Source organism: Amaranthus tricolor, chromosome 5 (genome assembly GCF_026212465.1).
Source record: "Amaranthus tricolor cultivar Red isolate AtriRed21 chromosome 5, ASM2621246v1, whole genome shotgun sequence".
NCBI lineage: Eukaryota > Viridiplantae > Streptophyta > Magnoliopsida > Caryophyllales > Amaranthaceae > Amaranthus > Amaranthus tricolor.
In genome coordinates, this window is record NC_080051.1 from 29385048 (window position 1) to 29409371 (window position 24324).

Sequence of the window (24324 nt, forward strand, 5' to 3'; positions counted from 1 at the left end):
TAAAACTATAAATTATAATCTCAAATTAATTCACTTATAATCTTAAAAAGGTCACTCATAATCTTAAAGTGACTACTCGTAACATTAAAACGATCACTTTATAATCTTAAAGTGATCACTTACAATCTTAGCAATCACTTACAATCTTAAAGTGACGTACATATATAATCTAATTGATCAATCAAAAAGTAGTCACATATACCGTTAGACTGATCATTACATTCTTAAAATGATTAACTTTAGATCTCTAATTTAAAAAGTAAATTAATTATATAGATCCGTCTCATACACACTTACGTTTTTATATTATTGAATCGGTAGGCATTTAATCTAATCTTGGATAAACTAAAGGCCAAATTTATTTTATAAAAAATTCTAAGAACAAAAGTTTCAATAGAATGTTTGGGTATCAGAATATTAAGGGTTATAATACATAGTCCTCAGTAGATACTTTAAATTGGTCGATCGGTCGGATTAATTAAATCGATAAATTATAAATTTATTGCTAAGTTATTGCCGCCTAAAATGCTTAAAATATTTTATAATTTTTTTCTTTAAAATTATAAAAATAGTTTAGTTATAATATTGGGGCAATATTTTGTTCAAGTCCTAGTTATGAAATATTAATTCAACACAAATATTAAAATTGTCAAAAAAAGCAGATTAAAACTGGAAAACATTGATCTAGTTTTCAAGTCATAGTTACGAAAACATTTAATATCAATAAGATAAAATCTCATAAATCTATCTCCGATGCATTTAATACAATAATACCCCACTATATTCAAAGGCCAAAGCATTTATTCTCAATTTTTTTTTCAAAAATCATAAAATGATTAATAAATAAGAAACGAGCAGAGTATTTAATTTTTTTTATAAAAAATTCTTATGTTTCTAAAATATATTTCATTCTGGAAGAGAGAAATAAAAACATACTCTTTAATATTTATACATAAGGTTGAAAAACTTTATTTACATAGGAGCTTTTTAGATATATTTCGATACATATAGTTTTAATATATATTTTATAGAGTTTTTACCAAATAATTTTATAGATATTAAAGTTTAAAATGCGTCGTAAAAACTATTCAAACTATAAAATAGACAAACTTTCGGAAACAAAGAAAGTAACATATTTTTTAAAATTAAAGGACAAAAATATCCCTAACTTCTATATATTTGGCTGATCCCATGCACCTTTGCAAAATAAATTGTAATAGTTGGAATATCTCGGGAAAATCTCAAAAACATTGTCTCCTTCTTTTTCCTTCTCTCTCTAAAATTTTATGTACCAAAAATTAAAAAATGTATTGTCTTAATCATTCTACCGCCTTCCCTTCAACTTCTCCACTTTGCCTTCCTTCCTCCACACCATTCAATAGTAAGTGTGATCAATGACACCCCATTTTTCCCCTTTATAATTTCTTTTGAATTTTATAATTATTTTTTGTTATTTAATTTTAATTATTAGAATTATATATAGTTAATTTTTTTTTTTTAGTATTCAATATCATTCTTGATGGGTTTTATTTCAAAATGGTTTCAATTTAGTTTAATAACCTTCATACTTTTATTCATAGAAAAATTAGTAAGTGTGATCAATGACACCCCATTCTCCTTTTTCAAGTTTTAATTTAATTTAATTTATTATAATTTTAGAAATATAGCTTTATTAATCAATCAATATCATGTTTGATGGGTTTTATTTAAAATATGTGTCCAGGAAATCCACTCAATTAAAAATTTAAGTTAATGTTTAAGGTCATATGATATTTTATATATTCTAACATGTCCTTTCACCAAGAGCTCTTTGGGTTAAAACTGTGGATGCAGCACATGCTTTTCTCATACATAACGTTGAATTTTCCACTTTAAATGAGAAGTTGTTGAGATTCGAATCCGTGACCTCTTGTCATACTGGTCTCTAATACCATGTCAAAAAATCGATTTAACCAAAAATTTAAGCCAATAGTTATTGAGAACCTAAAATATAGTATATGTTCTAACAAAATATTTTAATTTGATTTTATGTAAGCTTCATATAATTTTGCTCATCTAAAAAATAGTAAGTGTGACCAATGACACCCCATTCCCATTAGAAAAATAGATTTATAATTTATTTATTTATTTGATTTTCATTAATAAGGTTATGGTTATTTTCTTCTATTAATCAACACAAATTCTTGTATGAGACGGTCTGCCTATAAAATGTATTTCATACTTAAGTTAAATAGCCCAATAATAAAACATTTTGTCATAATAAACCTTTTGTATGAACTTGTCTCACGATGAGACGGTCTCATACAAGAGTGACCGATTAATCAATATTATTGTTGATGCTTTTTATTTAATTTATTTTAATTCAACTTAAGTTTCATACTATTTTTTCCATAATAAAAATGAAAAAGAATTCCCTTTTAATTCATCACATGCATGTATGTAAGAAAGTGATGTGTACTTTGATAAGAAAACATGAAGCAAAGTGAAAAAATTTCTTGGTTTTTGCTCCAATTTTGTTTGTTTTGCAGGTTCTTCATTACTCAATAAGAGAAACAACCAACTTGGTTGGGCATTTAGCCTGAGATGTAATGCAATTTCCAAGCCTACCACCAATGGTATACATTGTCTTTCATTTTTGGCTTTTGGTTTTATCATTTAATGTTTATTTGCAATAAAATGAATCTAATTCTATTATTTTATAATTAATTAATTCATTGAATGATTCTTCTTCCAATATTTATATGACATCTTCTTCTTCCAATTAAATGCTCCATTTAATAACTATTGTAGCAATTTTAATAAAAAACAAAGTCATGGAGATTACATAGGAGGAGTGTATAAATGAAAAGGCAAAGAAAAACTGATATATTTATTAATGACAAGTGTAAATAATTAAATCTCGTACGGACATAAATAAGGGAATAATTATTAAATTAAAAAATGAGACATTTGATAGAAATCGCTTAAAAGAAAAAAAAACCTTTTAATTATATTTAATTAAAATAGGAGATTATAAGTTTTGATGAATTTTTATTCATATATTGGATTTCTTTGAGTTTTTGCATTTATAACTTTAATTGGCTTTTAGAGTTTTCTTCGATCATTACATCTCTTAAATACTACCTCAGTTCTATTTTGTTCTTTTTATTTATTTTTTTTTGCAAATTTCAAATAATTTTTGAGCGCTGATATTTTTAAATACGTCTAAAAAAATTATTAAAAGTGTGAGATAAAAGATTAAACATTAAAGCTAATCTAACAAAATTTCAAATGCTATATTTTTCTTCTATATCTCTTTCTCTTAAAACTCTTATCTAATTATCTCTCATTAAATTGAAATATTTTAAACAGAAAACATATAAAAAAAAATAGAGTAATTTTACTAACAATCTAAAAGTAAGTTTTTTTTTTAATACTCCCTCCGATCTTTTAATTTAGTCCCATTTCCTTATTTGGCAAAACCTTTGAATTAGTCCCATTTCTATTTTTGGCAATCCTTTTTTACTTAAATACCCTTAGTTCACACAAGTAATTACGAATATACCCCCATATACCTTACTTACCCAACTACCCTTCACTACTTATCCTTCACTACTTACCCTTTACTATTTACCCTTTTTAATGGACCCCACACAACCCTTAATATCCGTGCCCAACCTATATGGGACTATATTGAAAGATCAGAGGGAGTATAAGTCTTTAACAGTGTATCGTCACCTGTATTTGTAATTGGACTATAATTGTTTGCTAATATGTCAACTAATTGTACAATCCAATTAGTTAATTTCATAGCTAGCTTCGAAATTACTACTAAATTTAAAAATCATTTCAATTAGATAATAAATATTTGACTTCTTATACTATATGTCAATAAAGTAACTCTTTTAAAAATTTAAACTGATACGTACAGGAAAATACTTTTATAATGCATGAGAAAAAGAGATGTGTAATCTTAGTTTCAAGGACACATCATATCATACTAAAAAAAACAGAAATAGTTAGAACTTTATATCTTTATTCATCAGTATAAATTAAAAAAAAGTACTGATCTTGAGGAAGTATAGAAAAGTTGAACAGTTTTTGATGAAAAAAGAAGATTTGAATGGCGATGACCCATCACCCATGGCCATTCGGATTGTTTTTAAGGGAAGGAGACAAGATATAAAGAAATTACATTACTTTTTTATTTGTGGATTTTTATGTTTATTTTTGTTTTTATAAAGTTTTTATTTATAAAATTTTGATGTTGAAATTCTAAGTTTTTTATTTTTTTATAATTTTATTTTTCAATCTATGTGTTGATTTTGAACTTTCAACTTTTTAATGTAGTAGATAAAATGTTAAGTTTTTGATTAAATTAAGTATTTATTTCGACTGAATTTCTAAAAATGTGTCAATTAGGGTGATCATGACTTTTGTTTTTTGAAAAAAATGTCATTTTATTAGGTAAGAATAATGTAAAATTAACAAAAATAACTTCTCTTTTGTCCACCACGTAGAAAAATTGGAAGGTAAAGATTATCATGTGAATCAAAAAAGATTTGTCTAATTCAAAATGACAACATGAAATTTTCTTTTTATTTTCATTTTTATTAACATCACTACTTCTACACTACTTGAGTTGTCATCAGATTATAGAGAACTTCTTCAAGATGAACTTCCACTTTTGAAGCATCAGCTTGACATTGTGGACGATGACGTTAAAAGTCTTGGAATCAAGGTATATACAACCCCGTCCCTTTGAATTAGTAAAAAAAAATTATATTCTTTTGAAAAATTTATGAATATTTGATAATAAACAAGGAGCAAGCAAAATGTACTGACCAAATTAAAAAAATTAAAATGTAAGAATAAAAGGTGGACTAGTGTCAATTAATAGAAAATAAGTACATCAAAACAGACCGTCTTCTATGAGAATATTTCACAATAAGACGACCTCAAAATAAGGTCATAAGTTAAAAATTTTCATTATTAGGTTATTTAACTAAAGTATTAGACATGCCTCGTAGTGAGATTGTCTAATACAAAAAATTTGTATATATATATATATATATATATATATATATATATATATTAAAATTCTGCTACATTATTAGTAGGACCGTTTTGTAAATTTTGGAGTTTCTGTGCCAAATTTATATTATAGAACCTTATAATTTAAAGAATAAACTAAAAATACTGGTATATGTTAAAATTTAAACATTGATTACACTAGTTTAAAATAGTACACATAGACTTAGACTTCTTTGATAATGAAACTCTATGTTATACACCGCTTTGCACATACTAATTGATGACAATGTTTATATATTTTCTCATTTTATCGAACTTATAACTATATTAATCACGTAATATAGTCTACTTCAAAATAAAGCTGATATATGTAATATATATGATAGATGTGTTATATGTGTACATTAATTGGGACCAGCAAGTATAATATGCTAAGAGACCCGTACACAGTCTCACACTCTCATGGAAGATACTCTTCCGTAGAGTTACTTGGTCACTTAATTAGGTTGTCGTTTTGCATTAGTTCATCACTCAATAAATGTGCACGTTTGTAACATAAGAAATTAATAGATTAAATTAAAGAAGTAGAATCCTATTTAATACTCTCTGTCTATGCCATGATGAAAGTTTTTTTAGTTATGATTTTTTAAGAGACAAAAGGAGTATTATGAATTGTTTCTAATAAATTAAATGTATGTAAAACTATTTGAAAAATACTTCCTATGATTTATTTGAGTTGTCCCATTTAGTTTTGGCACACTATCTAATGCACTAATTTAATTTTAAATATCTCTAATTGTGAATAATTAAAAATTATAAAAATTTGATATTAATAAAATTTACATTGAGACGAATCAAATAAGATCCCACATGACTATATTTTGACGTCTAGATTAAGAATAAAATACAAATTAAGAGTAATCGATAAATAATATAAAAGAATTATTTAAATTATAAATAATTATTTAAAGAGCAGAGATTTAATAATAATAATATAATTATTATTCAATGTTTTTTTTTACCAAAAAATTTGGATTTAATTTATTTAGAATTTAGACATTTTCTTACCAAAATGGGGATATATTTCTTAGAAGATAATAAGAGTGATGACTAATTAGTAATTTCTTTGTAGACATGCAATAAGTTTATTTTTGAATTATAAAAGAAAATCGTTAGCTTACGCAGTAAATGCTCACATTTCACAAGGTTTATGTGAGAGGGGCACATGTAAATGCTCTAAACAGCTAATTTGATACGAAGTCTTAAAATCAGGGGAATTAATTATAAAGTTTATCGGCTACTTTTACTTTTGTATTTCATGGAATTTTATGGAAAATAGACCAACATTAAGTTGTTTTTTTAGCTTAGCTATACTATCGGGTAGGGATCGTCACCTGGCTGGTTTGGCCAGACCCGGACCCGGATCCTTTTATTTTTTATGGATCCAGACCCGGATGCGGATCCTTAGGGTCTAAAATTTTCAGACCCTACGGATCTGACGGGTCTAGGGTCCTTAATGGGTCTTATGCAAAGCCTATTTGATTTGTCAAAATTAAACCTTTTGCGAGTCTTTTTGTATTTTTGTAAGCAATTTATTATTGTATTACAAACACTTGTTCGAGTCCATAAAATTCAAATACAAAATAATTACTAAAATGTAAAAACACTTGTCTAAGTATTCAAGGCATTATATATTAATAATAAAAAAATTAATATTAGAATTTAGAAATTAGAAATTCATAATATAAAATCTAAAAGTTTAGGATCCGGGTCCGAGTCCGAGTCTTCACCTTAGGATCCGGATGTCAAATATTTTTTGGATTCAGATTCGATGCGGATCCGATGGGTCTCAAAAATTAAGACCCAGACCCTTAAAAAAGGGGTGGATTCGGAGCGGGTTCAACAGGGTCCTGAACCCATGACCATCCCTACTATCGAGTAAACTACCACTTCTAATAGATATTGAAATAGTGAAATTTAACTCTCCAATAATAAATATATATTATTTTTTTAATTAGTAATATGTAGTTTACTACCCAGTCAATTAAGTTTTTTCTCCTTTTTGCCACCATAGTTCTGAATTACACTCAAGTTCTTTAATGATCGATCGCAACGTAATATGAATTAGATAGCTAGGAAGACTTATAAATTGACTTAAGACTTTTTTTTTCATACTTATCATAAGAGAGAGTTTGATTTTTATCACATACAGGTTAATTTATTCTCTTTTTCTTTACTCTAGAGTCTAGAATGAAAAAATATGCACAATTATATATCAATTTATATAATTTGCAAAATAACTAATTCTTGATTTTGACTTTGACGGTCTCATGATGAGACTTCTTATTGATGGGATGATGACCTATTATTAAAAAATAATAGAAAAACAAAAAAATAATAAAATAAAAAATAATGGTTATAATTCTTAAAACTAATCAAATTGTTTTGTAAACTACATTGTCTATTAAAGTTTAATTTAATTAATTAATATTATATATATATATATATATATATATATATATATATATATATATATATATATATATATATATATATATGGAAAAGTTCAAGTGAAAATCATCTTTATATGAGAACTGTGAGAACCATAAAAAGGTGTTATTTTCCTAGAAAAATGTGTTACTTTGCATTTATATATTTTTTTCTGACAGTTACACTTTTTTGGTAAAAAAATACAAGATTTTTTTAAAAACAAAAGTAACACAGTTTTTGTGCAAAAGTAGCACCTTTTTATTAAAAAAAGGTAACACATTTTTTGGTTCTCACGGTTCGCATATAACTGTGGTTTGCGGTTTGCACTTGAATACGACCCTCTATATATATATATATATATATATATATATATATATATATATATATATATATATATATATATAATTTATGATTTTTATATGGGCTCATCTTATAGTGAGATAATCTGATACAGAATTGTTACGAAAAAAAAGACCCATTAAACTATAAATATAGAAACAACTGCTAATTTTGCACATGCCTCTGAAATCTTACCAAACCCTATATATGCCTAATCAAAGTCTTTCGATCAATAATGGCAGGTCTATTTTTGTACAAGCCTTACATTTTCTTAACAAAATGTTTTATAATAATTTTTAAAATTTATTTGTTATTTTTGTACAAACATAAATAGGTTTACACAACAAGTGGGATTAAGGAAAATGTGGAAAAAATAAGGGAAATATTGAAGTGTCTGAATGACGGAGACATTAGCATATCCCCATACGACACCGCTTGGGTTGCACTTGTGAAAGACAACAATGGAAGTCCTCTTTTTCCATCAAGTCTTCAATGGATCGTTGATAACCAACATCAAGATGGTTCTTGGGGTGATCATCTTCTTTTTTCTCCTCATGATCGAATAATCAACACTTTAGCTTGCGTTATTGCCCTTAAATCTTGGAATGTTTATCTTGATAAGTGCCAAAAAGGTAATTTTATTTTCCGGTCTACTTTAAATTAATTGCTACACTTATTCTTTTCACGCTATTCAATGCATTATATAATATAGTTATGTAAAATGGCAAAAGAAAAATCATAACAGAAATTTTTAAATGAGACGGTATCATGGTGGGACTATTTATGGGGGTGGCTCATGTACATTTAATCTATTAAAATGATCACATATAAATTTAAAGTGATCAATTAAAAAAATAGACTAATTATATGAGTCGTTTTATGGTGAGACAGTCTCATACAAAATAAGCTGAAAACACATATGGTTCATGTTATGAAAAAATCTATTAAAATTAATCAAATAAGATAATTTCTATTGACTCTAATATATTTTTTATTATTTATATATACATAATGAACAATCAGTAAAATATTATTGATTGAAACGACAGTGATTATGTAAATGTGGCAACTAATTTAAATAAAAGGTAACATTATCTACTACGCAAGGATAAGACGCATAAATTAAAAATATTCAAATTTGTAATTATACTCAATAAGGAAAAATGAGCAGCAAAATATATATCTTTGTAATTTCTTCTTTTAACATTACTCATTGAAGAAAATATAAGTTATATCTTTCACTTTAAGTCATGTCGTCTACTCAAATAGCAAGCACAAATTTAGTGGTCGAATTCAAAAAAATCATTGGCTTATATTTTTTTTCTTTGTCAATGTTCGTTGTTTTTTATGCCATATTTGTCATTGTCAAAAATTTTTGGAAGCTAAAATTGTTGTCTAACTAAAATCTAATAATTTATTTATGTTCATAGAAAAGTGCACTGCTGAAAATATTATTTATGTTCAATAAATTATACTTTCTCCGATTTTTATTACTTGCACCCAAAATTTAATTTATGACTGTTCATCTTTTTATGATATTTTACATATTTTTGCTATTAAATGACAAATGATATAACTCACAATTTTATTGGTTATTAAATTCTTAGGTGACAATTCTACTTTCAGCATGTTAACTTCTAATAAAATAAGTATAAAAAACATCATCAGATTATTAATAATTTTTTGAGAGGTAATTAATTTTTATTTAATTTAACTTTATTGATTTATTTAAAGTTAGGTGTATATTATGAATTTAGTTTCGTGCAGATTAATGTATATATTATAATATAGCGTCAGGTTTGTATTGTATTTAACACTTTTAATCCAAAAAGTTTATGAGGTGACATATTAGAATATATAACATATAAGGGACAAGAGGCGACTATTACTATTATTGAGATGTCCATTATTTTTCTTCTTTCGAAAAAAGTATATATCTATTCTATATACTAAAACCATTAACCTTAATGAAACGTGTTGTAATTATATTTATTTTTTTGTCAAAAATTATAAGGGTGAAAAGACAAATATTCAACATAGTTGAATATTAATGTGTTTATTGTGTTTTTGTTTGAGGTAGGGATCTTATTTCTAAAAGAAAATATTAATAAGCTTCAAGAGGAGAGTATGGAGCATATGCCAATTGGATTTGAAATTGCTTTTCCGTCCCTTATCGAGTTGGCTCAAAGTTATGGAATTGAGGTTGCACAAGACTCTCCAGCTATGCAAGATATCTATGCCAAAAGGGACTTAAAGCTTACAAGGTATGCGTAATATATATATATTGAATGAGAATGTCATTTTTTTTAACCCGCCAAACATACATTAATATTTTTAATATTTAATGAATTTTTTTTTGAACCCGCTACTTATACATTAGAATTTTTAAGATTTAAAGGAAATACTCTGATATCATATTAAAATTATTGAGCCTACATATATAGTTGCATTCTCCATCAGCCATAGATTTAATGAGTTTTCATCCTAAAATTATTTAATAGTAAATACAATAGCCCACTAAATTAAATATTGGACATAATCTATTTAATACTTTGATATATGATGACAAGCGAGTAGTTTTAGTTGTCCAAAATAACAATGAGCAAATTTTAAGTTTAAGCTTGAGGCTTCAAAATAACAAACTGATCAAGATATATTATATGTATTCTTATTGACTTCCATCGTCTTTTTTACGCAAAAAAACAAGTTATTTCTTTGTCAGTTATTAAGTGACTCCCACCTAAACGTACGAGATTTGACGTTTACACATAAATGATCAAAATCTTCTTGATGGTTGAATGGAAAAAAAGTTGAGGGTCTTCAATTAGCTGTTTGGCAAAAAAAGAATGGAATTCTTTTTAGATGAAGAAAAAAAGTAGGATTTAAGGCCCCAATAATGCATGTGGTGTCATATCCTCACGCTCACATGTTTTTGCAATAATTGTTGTTAAAAATGTATGGTAGGATACCAAAAGAAATCATGCATAGAATGCCTACCACATTGTTGCATAGCTTGGAAGGAATGGATGGCCTTGATTGGGAAAAGCTTCTTAAATTACAAAGCAAAGATGGATCCTTTTTGTTCTCCCCTTCTTCAACTGCCTATGCACTTATGCAAACCAAGGATCTCAATTGTTTTAACTACTTAAACAATATTGTCCAAAGGTTTAATGGCGGAGGTAATTATTTAAATAATCATATTTCATTTACAAATAAAGTTTTTTTGACTTTTAACTCAAACTATGGATCATACGTATGGACCCAACAATAGTAATTTACTTGCACCATTCTGATTCATGTTACTGTTCGTTAAAGTTTGATCTAACGTTTAAGAAGAATTGGAATCTTATTATTTAATACTCCCTCCTATTTTTTCTTTTATGGTCAAGTCACCTTAATTGTCCCATTTTTATTTTTGGTATGGGTTTTTGACTTTTATGCCCTTAGTAACTTTATCCTATTTTCAATTATACCTTCTACTACCCATACTAATTTTCCTCCCTTACATTAAAAACTCATAATATAACTCTCTTTCCTACCCTTAGAGTCACACTTTTGACTCTCCTTAAAATGAGTGAAAAGTCAAATGGGATTCCTAAGGTGAATAGGAGGGAGTATGAAATATATTAAGATTAAAAAGTTAAAATGGTGTAAGTATTTCTACGCATAGAAAATAATCCATACATATTTTTAAAATTTTGATCATTAAAAATGAATTTTTCTGTCTATTTGAGTTTGCTATAACCGTTAATTCAAATGGCTTATTTGCGGCCAATACAAACTCAAATAAACTTCCGGAAATTTTCTTTTATTTCCTTGAAATAACACTCAATTGTTTAGAGGTTAAATATTTATTAAGTCTGAGAATAAGAAAGAATACAATGCAATAATCAAGTAATTTGGATGAAGAGAGAATAAGTTAATGGATGACCTTTAAAGAAAGGGATGAAAATATGGTAAAAAATGAAATATATTATTGTAAAGATAAAAAAAAGTGGAGCATATTTATTTTCATTTTAATGCCAATATTTCTATTTATTATGATTATTTGGTTACCTAACAAATGGGGTTGGTCTTTAATCCCGTTCTCCTCAGCTCCTAACGTGTACCCAATTGACTTGTTCGAGCACATATGGGTTGTTGATCGCTTGGAAAGGCTTGGAATTTCACGATATTTTACTCATGAGATTAACGAATGTCTGAGTTATGTTGAGAGGTACATATGTTTTTGTTACATATTTACTTCATACTATTCCGTTATTTATTAATAGCTACAATTTACTTAAAAAATTCTTACATAAAAAGATGAAATAATAGCTATTAATTATTAAATAACCGAGAGTCTGAGACAATATTATTTATTCATACATTTGAAATTTGACATATTTTATTATTTTGATAATGATAATTTTATGAAAGTATTTACTAAGTTAACAATTATAACCGTAAAGAAATAAAGACGAATTTAAGATACAATAACTTACTTAAGTTTTATAATAAAGTAGAGACAAATCTAAAATACAATCGTACTAGGTATAATATATCATCGCGCACTCATAATAGACAGAGGATGTAAAGAACCAATTAGTAAAAAGGGTTTTTTTTACAAATCAGATTTTGCCTCAGTTGAAACAAGTATTATATTCTCTAGATAAAATCTTAAATTCGATTCTTATACTAGTTTTCCCTTTTTTCCGGCCTATTAAATAATATAAAAAACACAATCAGTAAAATATATTGTGTGTGAAAGACTATTATTATAATAAATGAAGGAATAATAGTAATAATTAATACTACCTTCAATTCGGCTTAATTGTCCTAATTTTGACGCTATTCTCTTATCTTTTTAATTTGTATTTTACTCTTAATCTATATGTTAAAACATAGTTATGTGATATCTTGTTTGATTCGTCTCAATATAAAAATTATTAATATCAACTTTTTATAATTTTTAATTAAGAATAATTTGGGATGTTAAAGGTTAAAACGTTGCTTCGTCAAGTGTAAAAAGTTAAATAGAGTGTAAAAAGTCAAATGAAACAGTTGGACTGAACAGAGGGATTGTAATTTTGTGCAGATATTGGACAGAGCGTGGAATATGTTGGGCAAGAAACTCTGACGTGCAAGACATTGATGATACAGCAATGGCATTCAGACTTTTAAGGTTACACGGTTATCAGGTTTCTGCAGGTAAATTTTGTGGCCAAAACTTGAGAAAATTCATGCATAGGGTCAGAGGCGGATTATAAAATACTCCATGATAATTGTTAAGATTTTATTTGTCTTACAATTTAAAATAATAATACTCCTATTTAATTAACGCATTTTAATTTTTATTAAGGGTTTCGTGTGATTGAACACCTTACACATGTTTAGAATTAACTTCACATTAAGTCCTTACCTTTAATTAATACTCCATCAGTTTTCATGAAGTATATTCTTTTCAAATTAATTTACGAATTTTAGTGTCAAATCTTGATTATGATTTCTCATTGATCTATATGGAAAACTATATTCATGTGAGAAAATCTTAATAGATTCGTCTCAATATATAATTTCTAAAAATTAACTTTTTAAAATTTTTAAAACTCATAAATAAAATCATCTGACGTCTAAATTTGCATTGGTATTTGCGAAACAAAATAAATGGAAAGAATAAATAAAAAGAGAAGGGTATAATGAATTAGATTGTACTCCTAATATAAATGGAGTACTTCATCAGTGCCTTTAAGATTACAACAAAAGAATTAAGCACAAGGATTATTAAGAAATAATATAATCATCTATGTAAATGATATTAAAAAAAAGTTGAAATGCGTGGCGATAACATTTTTATTTAAAAAAATTTTAACAAATTAAAAAGACAGACTAAAATAAAAAATTAAATTGTTTAGATGAAATGGTAACAGGTGTATTCAAGAATTTTGAGAAAGAAGGGAAGTTCTTTGCCTTTTATGGACAGTCAACACAAGCAGTGAGTGGGATGTACAACCTGTTTAGGGCTTCTCAGTTGCAGTATCCTGGAGAGACTATTCTTGAGAAAGCTAGACTTTTCTCCTTTAAATACTTGAAGGAGAAACAACTCTCTAATCAACTACTCGATAAATGGAGTATAGCCAAAGACCTACAGGGAGAGGTATATATCTATATATTGTTACATGCAAAATTATATTATAAATTATTCTCAAATGAGACAGTTTTACGGTGAAATTATATTTATTGGACTGACCCAATATATAATTATTGTTTTAAAATGATCACGTATTATAAACTTAAAGCTAATTATCACTTACAATCTTAAAGTGATTAATTATATCAGCTTATTTCATGGTGAAACGCTCTCATACAAAACTTGTTATATTTTAGTTACTTATCAATATTTGTGTTTTATTATACAAATCATGAAATCAAATTCTAACATGGGTACGTTATACAAATCGTGTAAAGGTATATATTTATTATCTATTATTATTATTATTATTATTATTATTATTATTATTGTTATTATTATTATTGTTTTAATTAATGGGACGAATAATTAATGTATTATACAAAAAATTTTGGAAAATTACAGGTATAATTAAAAAGGGTTTGCCAAATAGAACTTATTTATTGGCTAAAGAAAAATGACATGTCATTTGATCTTAACCAATATTACTACCATTAAAATAAATTAGACTAGCATTTATTTATAGTTAGACGGAGTATATTAGAGAATATAATGTACTACATAATATATTGTTGGCAATTTCTAAAATTACAGAGTTAATTTATACATATAATTGTTAAAATTGGGTGTTTCTACTGCATAATATCTCTAATTTTATTTTTTTAATTTCTAATTTTAATTTCTGATACCATGATTTTTAGATAACTAGCAAGCTTTTTTGTTTTTCTGATTCTTATTTCTCGTTTTTCATTCAACAACTGATGATGATAATATATACAGAAACTTAAGGTAACTGCTCCTAATTGACCTAGTAACTGCTCCACTAATCTCTACTAATAAAATAACTGCTCCTACATGAGTTACCGTAATACATAATCTAACACATGCGTAGGTGACATATGCATTAGATATACCTTGGTATGCCAATCTTCCTCGTCTTGAGACAAGGTTCTACATCGAGCAATATGGTGGAGAAAGTGATGTTTGGATTGGGAAGACTCTTTACAGGTATTTCAATCATTCAAGTTTGATTTTTTTTTTAAAAATTAGTTTCAAATAATTTTTTTGCAAATTAATTACAATCACAAAAAATAAAAAGGTAAGCTCACTTACCGGATTAAAACTTGACAATTGATGAGTTAATCGGTAACCTTCTTATTTACAATTGTTCTTCCTAAAATAATTATTCATGTAGGATACCTAACGTGAGCAACAATGCTTATCTTGAACTGGCAAAATTGGACTACAACAACATTCAAGCATTACATAAACAAGAGTGGAACAACTTATTAAGGTTTATTAATTAATTTAAGTTTCTATTTCTATTTTACTCCAATTATTATTATTATTATTATTATTATTATTATTATTATTATTATTATTATTATTGTTGTTTTTGTCGCTGTTGTTATTGTTGTTGTTATTATTATTAGGAAAAATTACTTAGAATAATTCAACCTTTTTATGATTTTTTTACAATAATGTCACCTATTAATTAATCATGAATAATCCTAACTTTGGAGGATATTTTTCTAGAGTAAACCCGGTAACCAAATGACTTGCTATATCAAGGTTTATTTTTAAAAAAATAAATTAAAATAAAATGTCAAAAAAAATATTAAAATTTTTATGATTTTTTTATTATTCAGAACTTTTTAGGTAAATTTTTAAAATTTTTCTCTAATTTTACATTAATTTCAGCTTACGTTTTGGTGAATACTTACTATAGCTAGCTGGTTATCGGGTTATTCAAGTTTACTCTAAGCAAATACCCACTAAAACTGAGATTATTCATGATCTAGGTGAGATTATTGTAGGAAAAATCATATAAACATTGAATTATTTTAGATAATTTTTTCTTATTATTATTATTATTATTAGATTACTTATATATTATGCTGAGAGGATAAGAAAACTAGACATGTAAAAATTAAACTCAAAACCTTACTTGAGAAAATTAGTAGTTGTTCCAACTGTGACAAGACTCAATTCTAAGTTTTTGCTGCGAACTAAATAATACCTTTCATTTGTAATTAATTTTATTATTGATATAATTAGGTGGTACTTAGACTACAACCTAAAGGAGTTGGGTGTGAGCCAAAGAAGTCTTCTAGTAACGTATTTTGTTGCATCATCAACCATATTCGAACCCGAAAAATCGAACGCGCGAATTGCATGGGCTAAGACAGCTGCCTTGATAGAAGCCATTGATTTCGAGTTCACAAAGGAGTATTCTTCTAATTTATTTGAAGAAAAAAAATGTTTTGTTACTGAATTTCAGCATTCTTACATAAGTCAAGGCTATCTAAACAATGGAGGAAGGTAAATATATATATATATATGCACATAACTACTTTATAATATTGTCTTACTATTATTATTTAATAATTTTCATAAATATAAAATAAATAATTTTACTAATGGTAAATTTTTGTAGCAAGTACTATAAACATGTCTAAAAACTAATAATGTAATAATAGTAAATTTGTATATGAAATATATTAATCTAATATAAAAACTCAAAGGAAGTCTTGTATGTACTTACTTCAAACTCAAAATAATCTTCATGATAATTTTTTAAAAAATTATAAAATTGTTAAAATTTAAATATAAATTGAATATTTAAACTATACTCCTATAATTAATCAATTACCTCCTTTTCTCTATACACTATAAAAAAAATTAACTTTTCGCGATACTAGATTTAGTGATATTAAAAAAGTATCATTAATTTATATATTTAGTGTAATAATTATTAATTTTTATTTGAAGTCTTACTATAAAGTGATTTAGTGACAATTTATTTGCATTTTAATGAAATATGTAATTGTTATTATAGTCTATAGTGACATTTATAAGAAATGTCACCAGTAACTATGTTGCAAAAAGATTTTGAGTGATTTCTTATTATGCTACTAAAAGGTTTAATAAATGTCACTAAATCTACTATATATACCATTAGAAATTCAAAATTGTAACATTTAAATTAGATGTCACTAAATATATCTCACTAAAAATATATTATACTGGTAATACTTGTAAATAATTTATTTTTAGAGTAAATTTGAGAAAATTAGTTCAACAATATATGTGACATAAATTCAATTATCAGAACCTAAGAATAGACTATAATTTCTTACTTACATCAATTTTTTTTTTTTTTTTTTTTTAAAAAAAAAAAAAAAGTAGTTGTGAACTTCTATTTTGTCGTCTTCCTTTAAAAACGATGTGGCTACTAGAAGTGAAAATCAATTATATTTACGTATATACTTATTGATTATAATATTTATGGTTCTTACTGGCTAATAATTTTATATATAGGAAATTACTTTCTGTCAAAAAAAAACAAACTTTGGTGGGTCTTATTTTGAGTACTATTGATGAGCTTTCAATGGATGCATTTGTGACTCATGAAATTAACATACGTAACCAACTTTTCCAAGCTGTGAGTTTCTCCCTTTAATATTATTCATTTCTTTTGTAATTTTCTGATTCTTTTTCTGAATTATGCCCTTCATGCAAAATTTTAACTTTTACAAAACGTACAATTATCAAATTCCAACGTAAATAAATTTATGTAACTCAATATTATTATTATTATTAATTTTTTTTTTTGGGTTTTTCTTATTTTTGTATTAGTATTATTAAACTGTTGTTTTATTTAGATTTTTAATGATATATTTTATGTAATATGATTAGTGGGAGAAATGGTTAAAGAGGTGGGAAAGAGAGGATAGACATGAAGGCGAGGTGGAATTTATAATCCGGATCATAATTGAAGTCTGTGCCAACCGTTGGATGTCTGAAAACATAACTTCAAATTGTAGTGATGATAGATTAATTTTGTCGCTCCTGAATATGACAAGTCGTTTATGCCACAACCTTCTTCATCATCCAAGGGATAACAATAAGGTATTCAATTTTACTTTTCTAATCTTTTTTATCTTTTACTTTTATTTTTACTTTTTACATTGAAAATATTACAATCACCTAATTCTACATATTTTACTCAATTATTTATCATTGCTAATTAAATTAAAGTCATATCTATCTTTATTTGATGTACAATTTTAATAATTTATGTGTCCTTTAGAATAATGTGAACTTTCGGTAAAATTAAAAATTAAAGAAAATAAAAAATTATATTAATAATAATATTTTTATAATGTTATCTATTTTAAATTTCAAATTTCTAATGTTAATAGCACTTTAATATTAATCAATAATGGATAAATTAAGTATAAATGTGCTATATTTACTAATTTCAATTAATTCAATATTTATAGGTTTTTCAGTATAAATCTTAGAATTATGAATACTTTAATGCCATGATTGACATTTGAAAATTTAGAATTGACTTAAATTCATTGTTTGGCAAATCAAAAATTTTTCAAATTTGAATTTGAATCAAATTTCAACATTATTTTTAAAGTAGTCAAAGTTGTGAAATTGAGAATGAATATTCAAACTTTGTCTTTCTCAAATTCTTCATTTATGATTTCATAATTGAAATCTATAATTTAAAATAAAATACTTATTCCCAAACACTACATAATACTCTTTGGTAAATATTTTAAAAGTTACAAATCTAAAAATGATTTATTAAATATACTCCTAATTGTTAGTGCTATGATGGAATAATCTTTAACTGAATAATAATAATAATAATAATAATAATAATAATAATAATAATAATAATAATAATAATAATAATAATAATAATAATAATAATCCATACGAATGTAACAATTCAAAAAAGAAAAATTACCTAAAATAATTTAACCTTTTATTGATTTTTCTACAATAATTTCAACTTTTGGTTAATTATGAATAATCTCACTCTTAGAGTCACTTATACAGAAACATTATTATTTAAATAATGACCAATTTTTTTCAGATTTATTACTAAAAAAAAGAAAAATAAAATCAAAAGTAAAAAATATTAGAAATTTAAAGTTAAAATTAAAAAGTAAAATTTACTTGATTTCTCTTTTTAATTGTTTTTTATTATTCTATTTTTTTATAAATAAATTTTATATTTATTTTATATTTTTTTTTTATGCAAAATGACTTGTTGTATGGGTAAGAGATTACGTAGAAACAACTGGTCTCCTGAGAGACCGTTTCTTTGAAAGATGTCTCTCAAGCCCAACCCATTAAAACTTTATTAAATTAAAAGATGATAATGGACTAACCAAATTAAGGATGGGCTTTCAGTGAGACCGTCTTTCATAAGAATTTGTGTAGTAGGAAACACCCCCTATAGTTAGAATTATTCATGTTTAATCATAAATTAGGATTATTATAAAAAAATTAGTTAAAACTCAGATTATTTTGGATAACTTTTCATTGTTTTTTAATTTAGAAATGTTTAAGAAGTAATAATTTGTTTTGGAAAAAACAAAAGCATTATGAAATAAAGTCTTGAAGTGGTAGTTGTAATTTATAATCAAGGAATTTTTAAAAAGTAATGATTTTTCATTAGTAAAAACAAACTTAACTAAGATATTGTGTTACAAAATGAGTGCATTTAGGCAAAAAATATTACCTAGAAATGATTCTATTATTGACAAACATTATGAAAGTAATATTATATTTGGATAGTAATTTTAAAGATAAAAGAAAGGAAGGAAAATGAAAGGGAAATAGAAGGGAAGAAGGGAAGAAAAAGGAGGGGATTCAAAATTTTTACTTTAAATATTTTTGATTTTGAAAAAATTAATATTTTAATAAAAATCATTCATCTAATTTTCCCCCTTCAAATTTCTTTCCTTTATTTTCTTATCTAAACAGCAGATTTCTCATTCCTTAAAATTTTTGTCTTTTATTTCTCTTTATTTCCTTTTATCCAAACACACTGTAAATGTTGTATTTTGTAATGTGGATAAATTTTTAGAAATGGAGTAAAACATGTAATATTAAAGTATATATTATTATTTAATAGCTTTCTTGTCAAAATTAGGTACATTGTGTGAGAATTAGTGGTGGAGGATATACCGACATCAAAGCAGTGGAATTAGAAATGGACATGCAAAAATTGACGGAATTGATTCTATCAAACTCAATGAATATCATAAATCATAATGTGAAGGAGACATGTTTAGCTTTAGTCAAAGCTTACTTCTACATTAATCATTGTTCTTCACAACAAATTGATTATCACATTCATAAAGTTTTATTTCAAAAATTAGATTAATTTGTCCTATCTTGTAATTACCAAATTGACCCCATTATACTTTCTTATTTTGCACACACTAAAAAAATAGAGATTAGTAAATTATAAGAGGTTAATAATTATTGTAGAAACTTTTTATTGTATTTATATATAGTTGTATATGATTTGAAATTTGTTTATACTATACTAATTAATGGTTCTTTCATATTCAAATGTATGCTATAATTAGTTACTCTCTAGGTCACCATCAAAATGATACTATGATAAATAATGGTGGCCACCATAATATTGTGTGGATAAGATTAAAAAGTACAGAAAAAATTTAAAAATATTTAGATAAAATTAAAAAAAATGATTGGAACATTACCTAAAATAAAAATGTTGTAAAGTAAAAGGGGCGAAGCAAAATAGAAATATTGGCAAATTTATGAAACAGATACTATACACATTGCAATAATATAGATTTTTGTTAGATTATTTGGTTATTCCTTTAAAAACAATTTTTGTTAATTACATAGATTTTTAGGTGTTAAATAGAGTATATTGTAATGAATTTATGATATTTGAGATACACTTTAACATAAGAGTAATATCGTTTAAGATTAGAGAATTGTATTTTGCTTCAGTTGAAGAATATATCTTTTTTTTCTAAGAAGATTTTAAGTTTGATTCTCACATAATTTTTTACTTCTCTCAGCTTATTTTATAATCAAAATAAATAATTAAATATATTAAAGGATAAAATAAAGAAAAAATTACCTAAAATAATTTAACCTTTTCATATTTTCCTATATTAATCCCACTTATTGATTAACCATGAATAATCCCAAATTTAAGAGTATTTTCCTAAAGTAAACTTGGGTAACCCGATTAGCTGCTGTAGTAGGTATTTCACCAAAAAAGTAAACTGAAAATTAATGTAAAATTAGAGAAATATTTTAAAAATTTACATAAAAATATTTGAATAATTTAAAAAATTATAATTTTTTAAATATTTTTTTAACATTTTTTTTGACATTTTATTTTAATTTATCGTTTTTTTTTAAAAAATAATTTGCTATAGCAAGTTATCAGGTTTAAGAGTTTACTCTAGGAAAATACCTTCCAAAGTTGGGATTATTCATAGGTGAAATTATTATAGGTAAATCATAAAAAATTGGATTATTTTAGATAAATTTTTCTAATAATCTTTGTTTTATTTTGCTGCAACGCAAGACTTACAACCTTCTCAATCAAATTTAACATTTGGACCATTGCTCTTCGGTAATTTTCTTAGTCCTTTTATTTTGCTGTAACACAAGACTTACATCCTTCTCAATCTAATTTAATATTTGGGCCATGGCCCATCTATAATTTTCTTAGTCCAACATGATATAGAAAATTTGAAATCAATAAGCGAAAAATTTTAAAAAATGAACCAAGTAATCTAAGTTTTAAAATTATTTCAAAAGTAAGTGTAAAAATTCCAAACCTTAAATTTGGAGCTGTTTGCAGTTACTAATTGCGAACAGCCAAATAGGACAAAATAGTTATTCGCAGTTAGTAAGTGCGAACAGCTAATTTGTCCTGTTTGGCTGTTCGCAGTTAGTAACTGCGAACAGCTATGTAATATTTTTTTTTTCCTAATTTTTGAGTTGTTATTTGTTGTATTTGCATTAGAAACATTATAAGTAATTACAAGTCAATATATGTTTCAGGCGACATGATTCATCGCCAAAACTCCGATCATTCGTAAGTGAAAGCTTGGAGACTATGATAAAGTAATTAAACATATATATACAACAAAATATATACAAATGTTTGAAATATATATATATATATATATATATATATATATATATATATATATATATATATATATATATATATATATATATATATATATATATATATATACATATACAGTCGATCCAAATGCACAAAAATTAAACGTTAACGCTCACGACCCTCATCTATCTTATCCAACTGAGTTGGTATCCTACGCCTCCTACGATAGTAAGAGGCATTTGGGTGTCGCTCTGGCAGTGGAGGGGACTGGTACTGTGATGGCCCAGCCTGCGAGGTCCCCGCAACGTCAACGGGGTATGAATGGTCCATCTCCTCCAAATGATAGTCATAAGCAGGAGATGAGACGTGCGTATGGGCGGGAGTCGGTGAGGACTCTGCAGCGACTTCCGGTATGAAGTGCTGGAACTGCGAGCCGACGAGCATGTCATGCACAATCTTCCTCACCGGTTCCTCGTGGCTGTACCGCATCACTACTGCCGCACCTTGTGTCTGCAATTAATATTTAGTTAATGTGACATTATATTGTTTAATCGGCAACTTAATCATATAAATGCAAATGAAGACTTACAAATCGGGTCATTGTAGGCGCAGCAGGTGCGTAATGTGCTGCTGCGAAGATGGCACGTAGTGTCATTCATCGGCGCGTGATGGAGAAGAACCACGGCATGTAGTCTGGTGTAGTAGGTGCGCCATGAACATCGATCGACGCACCTTGTGCCAGCAGCTTCAGTCAACCATCCCAACGAGCGATGTGATGCCAGTTGATGTCCATCCAGTTTGCCGTACTCTGATTTTTGCGCGAAATCTGGTGCAGCTCGGGTGCAGTGTCACAAGGTGGTGAAATGCCCTGTACCAACCATATTGGCGCAGTACGCACTCTGGTAGATGTACTTCTACAATGTCGAAGCATATGAGTTGCACAGAAGCCCTCCACGCACCTGAATGAATCCCCGAGTGTTCGGGTATAGCTGCGTAGGCTTTTGCAGGGTATGGGTCCCACAAAAACTAAAATACATGTTATGAAAATTTAAGTAATATGTTAATTAAATTGTACTAATGTTAATAAGTACTGAAATATTTACCTGGTTGGGTCGTAGCAGGTCTAACTGATCTCGGTAGAATCCGAGACCGCTGCCGGTGTGCTTGCGCGTCCAGCGTGCAAAATTCCACCTTGAACCGTATGCAACATCTGGTGGGGGTTGTGGTGGAGGAGCAGTATCACCACGACCAACGGTTCTGTAAGGTTGGCCGATAAGAATATGCTCCCACGGCCACAGCTGAACATTGGAAATGTAATTAGTATGTAATTCAACTACAGCGGATTAGAGTTAAATGTTATTTTTATTACCTTGTAATATGACTATTGGCCCCGCAATCTCCTTGACGTTCTTGTGCGCAGCACCACATAGCCTCCTATACAGGTATCCAAGGGCTGCGGAGTCCCAGCTATACTCGGCGATGCGCTCCCATGGGTCGTCAAGTAAAGTTAAGTAAAGGAGCTGTATTTGGTTGTTTGTTTTATCGGCAAACAACATAACTCCTATCAAGTATAAGAGGTACACCTTAGCGTACCTCGAAATGGTGCCTTCATCAGCAGCTTCTGGGAGATGCAAGAAGGTCTGAACTAACCACGTGTAGTGCAAACCGCTCCCCCTGATCACTTCCGGTGGAGGGCGCTCTACCAATATGCGGTGCACCATGTCACGCCAGCCTGATAGCTGGCGTTCGGCTGTACACACGGCACGTCCCTCGATGGAAGCCGTGTTAGTAAGGCTACATCAAGCAATGTGATGGTAGCCTCACCTAGAGGGAGATGAAATGTATGCGTCTCTTGACGCCATCTCTCGACCAGTGCTACGATAATGGCACAATCAACTCTACTGTATGCAACGAGGTGAAAGTCGTATAACCTCGTTAGCTCTAAGTACAGGATGATCCTATCATTGATCACCCATGGAACAGAATCTGGATGCCTGGTGCCTAGCGCATAGAGTTTCTGCATCGGACACCTATGAATATTGACATATAAATAAGTTACTTGTATGTTAGCATTAATAAAATGCAAATCACAACTATCGTACACCTAACCTGGGCATCCCGAAGAGGAGTACTCATGTGCTCATGTTGCATAGTAAAGACATTAGGATATAGGGGTCCTGGAGCTGCTGGATCCATCTCATATTGCATAATATATATATATATATATATATATATATGTATATTTATATATATATATATATATATATATGTATATATATATATATATATATATATATATATATATATATATATATATATGTATATATATATATATGTATATGTATATATATATATATATATATATATATAT

General features: G+C 27.1%; 1 protein-coding gene across 1 annotated transcript; it reads left to right on the plus strand.

Annotated features, from left to right (window-relative positions):
- Positions 1-1208: 1208 nt before the first annotated feature.
- LOC130813689 (ent-copalyl diphosphate synthase 1) lies at positions 1209-20391 on the plus strand. The gene is made up of 15 exons (XM_057679534.1): positions 1209-1381; positions 2529-2615; positions 4632-4720; positions 8177-8474; positions 9923-10106; positions 10807-11021; positions 11938-12058; positions 12920-13032; positions 13752-13978; positions 14904-15019; positions 15207-15305; positions 16070-16333; positions 17333-17456; positions 17711-17923; positions 19974-20391. The coding sequence occupies exons 1-15, from the start codon at positions 1306-1308 to the stop codon at positions 20205-20207; spliced, it is 2460 nt and encodes an 819-aa protein (XP_057535517.1). The 5' UTR covers positions 1209-1305; the 3' UTR covers positions 20208-20391.
- The last annotated feature ends 3933 nt before the right edge of the window (positions 20392-24324 follow it).

Coding starts and splice junctions, on each gene's coding strand:
- LOC130813689 (XM_057679534.1), top strand. CDS start 1,306: ATGTATTGTCTTAATCATTCTACCGCCTTCCCTTCAACTTCTCCACTT. Junction 4,721..8,176: donor TTAAAAGTCTTGGAATCAAG/GTATATACAACC, acceptor AAACATAAATAG/GTTTACACAACAAGTGGGAT. Junction 15,020..15,206: donor ATTGGGAAGACTCTTTACAG/GTATTTCAATCA, acceptor TTATTCATGTAG/GATACCTAACGTGAGCAACA.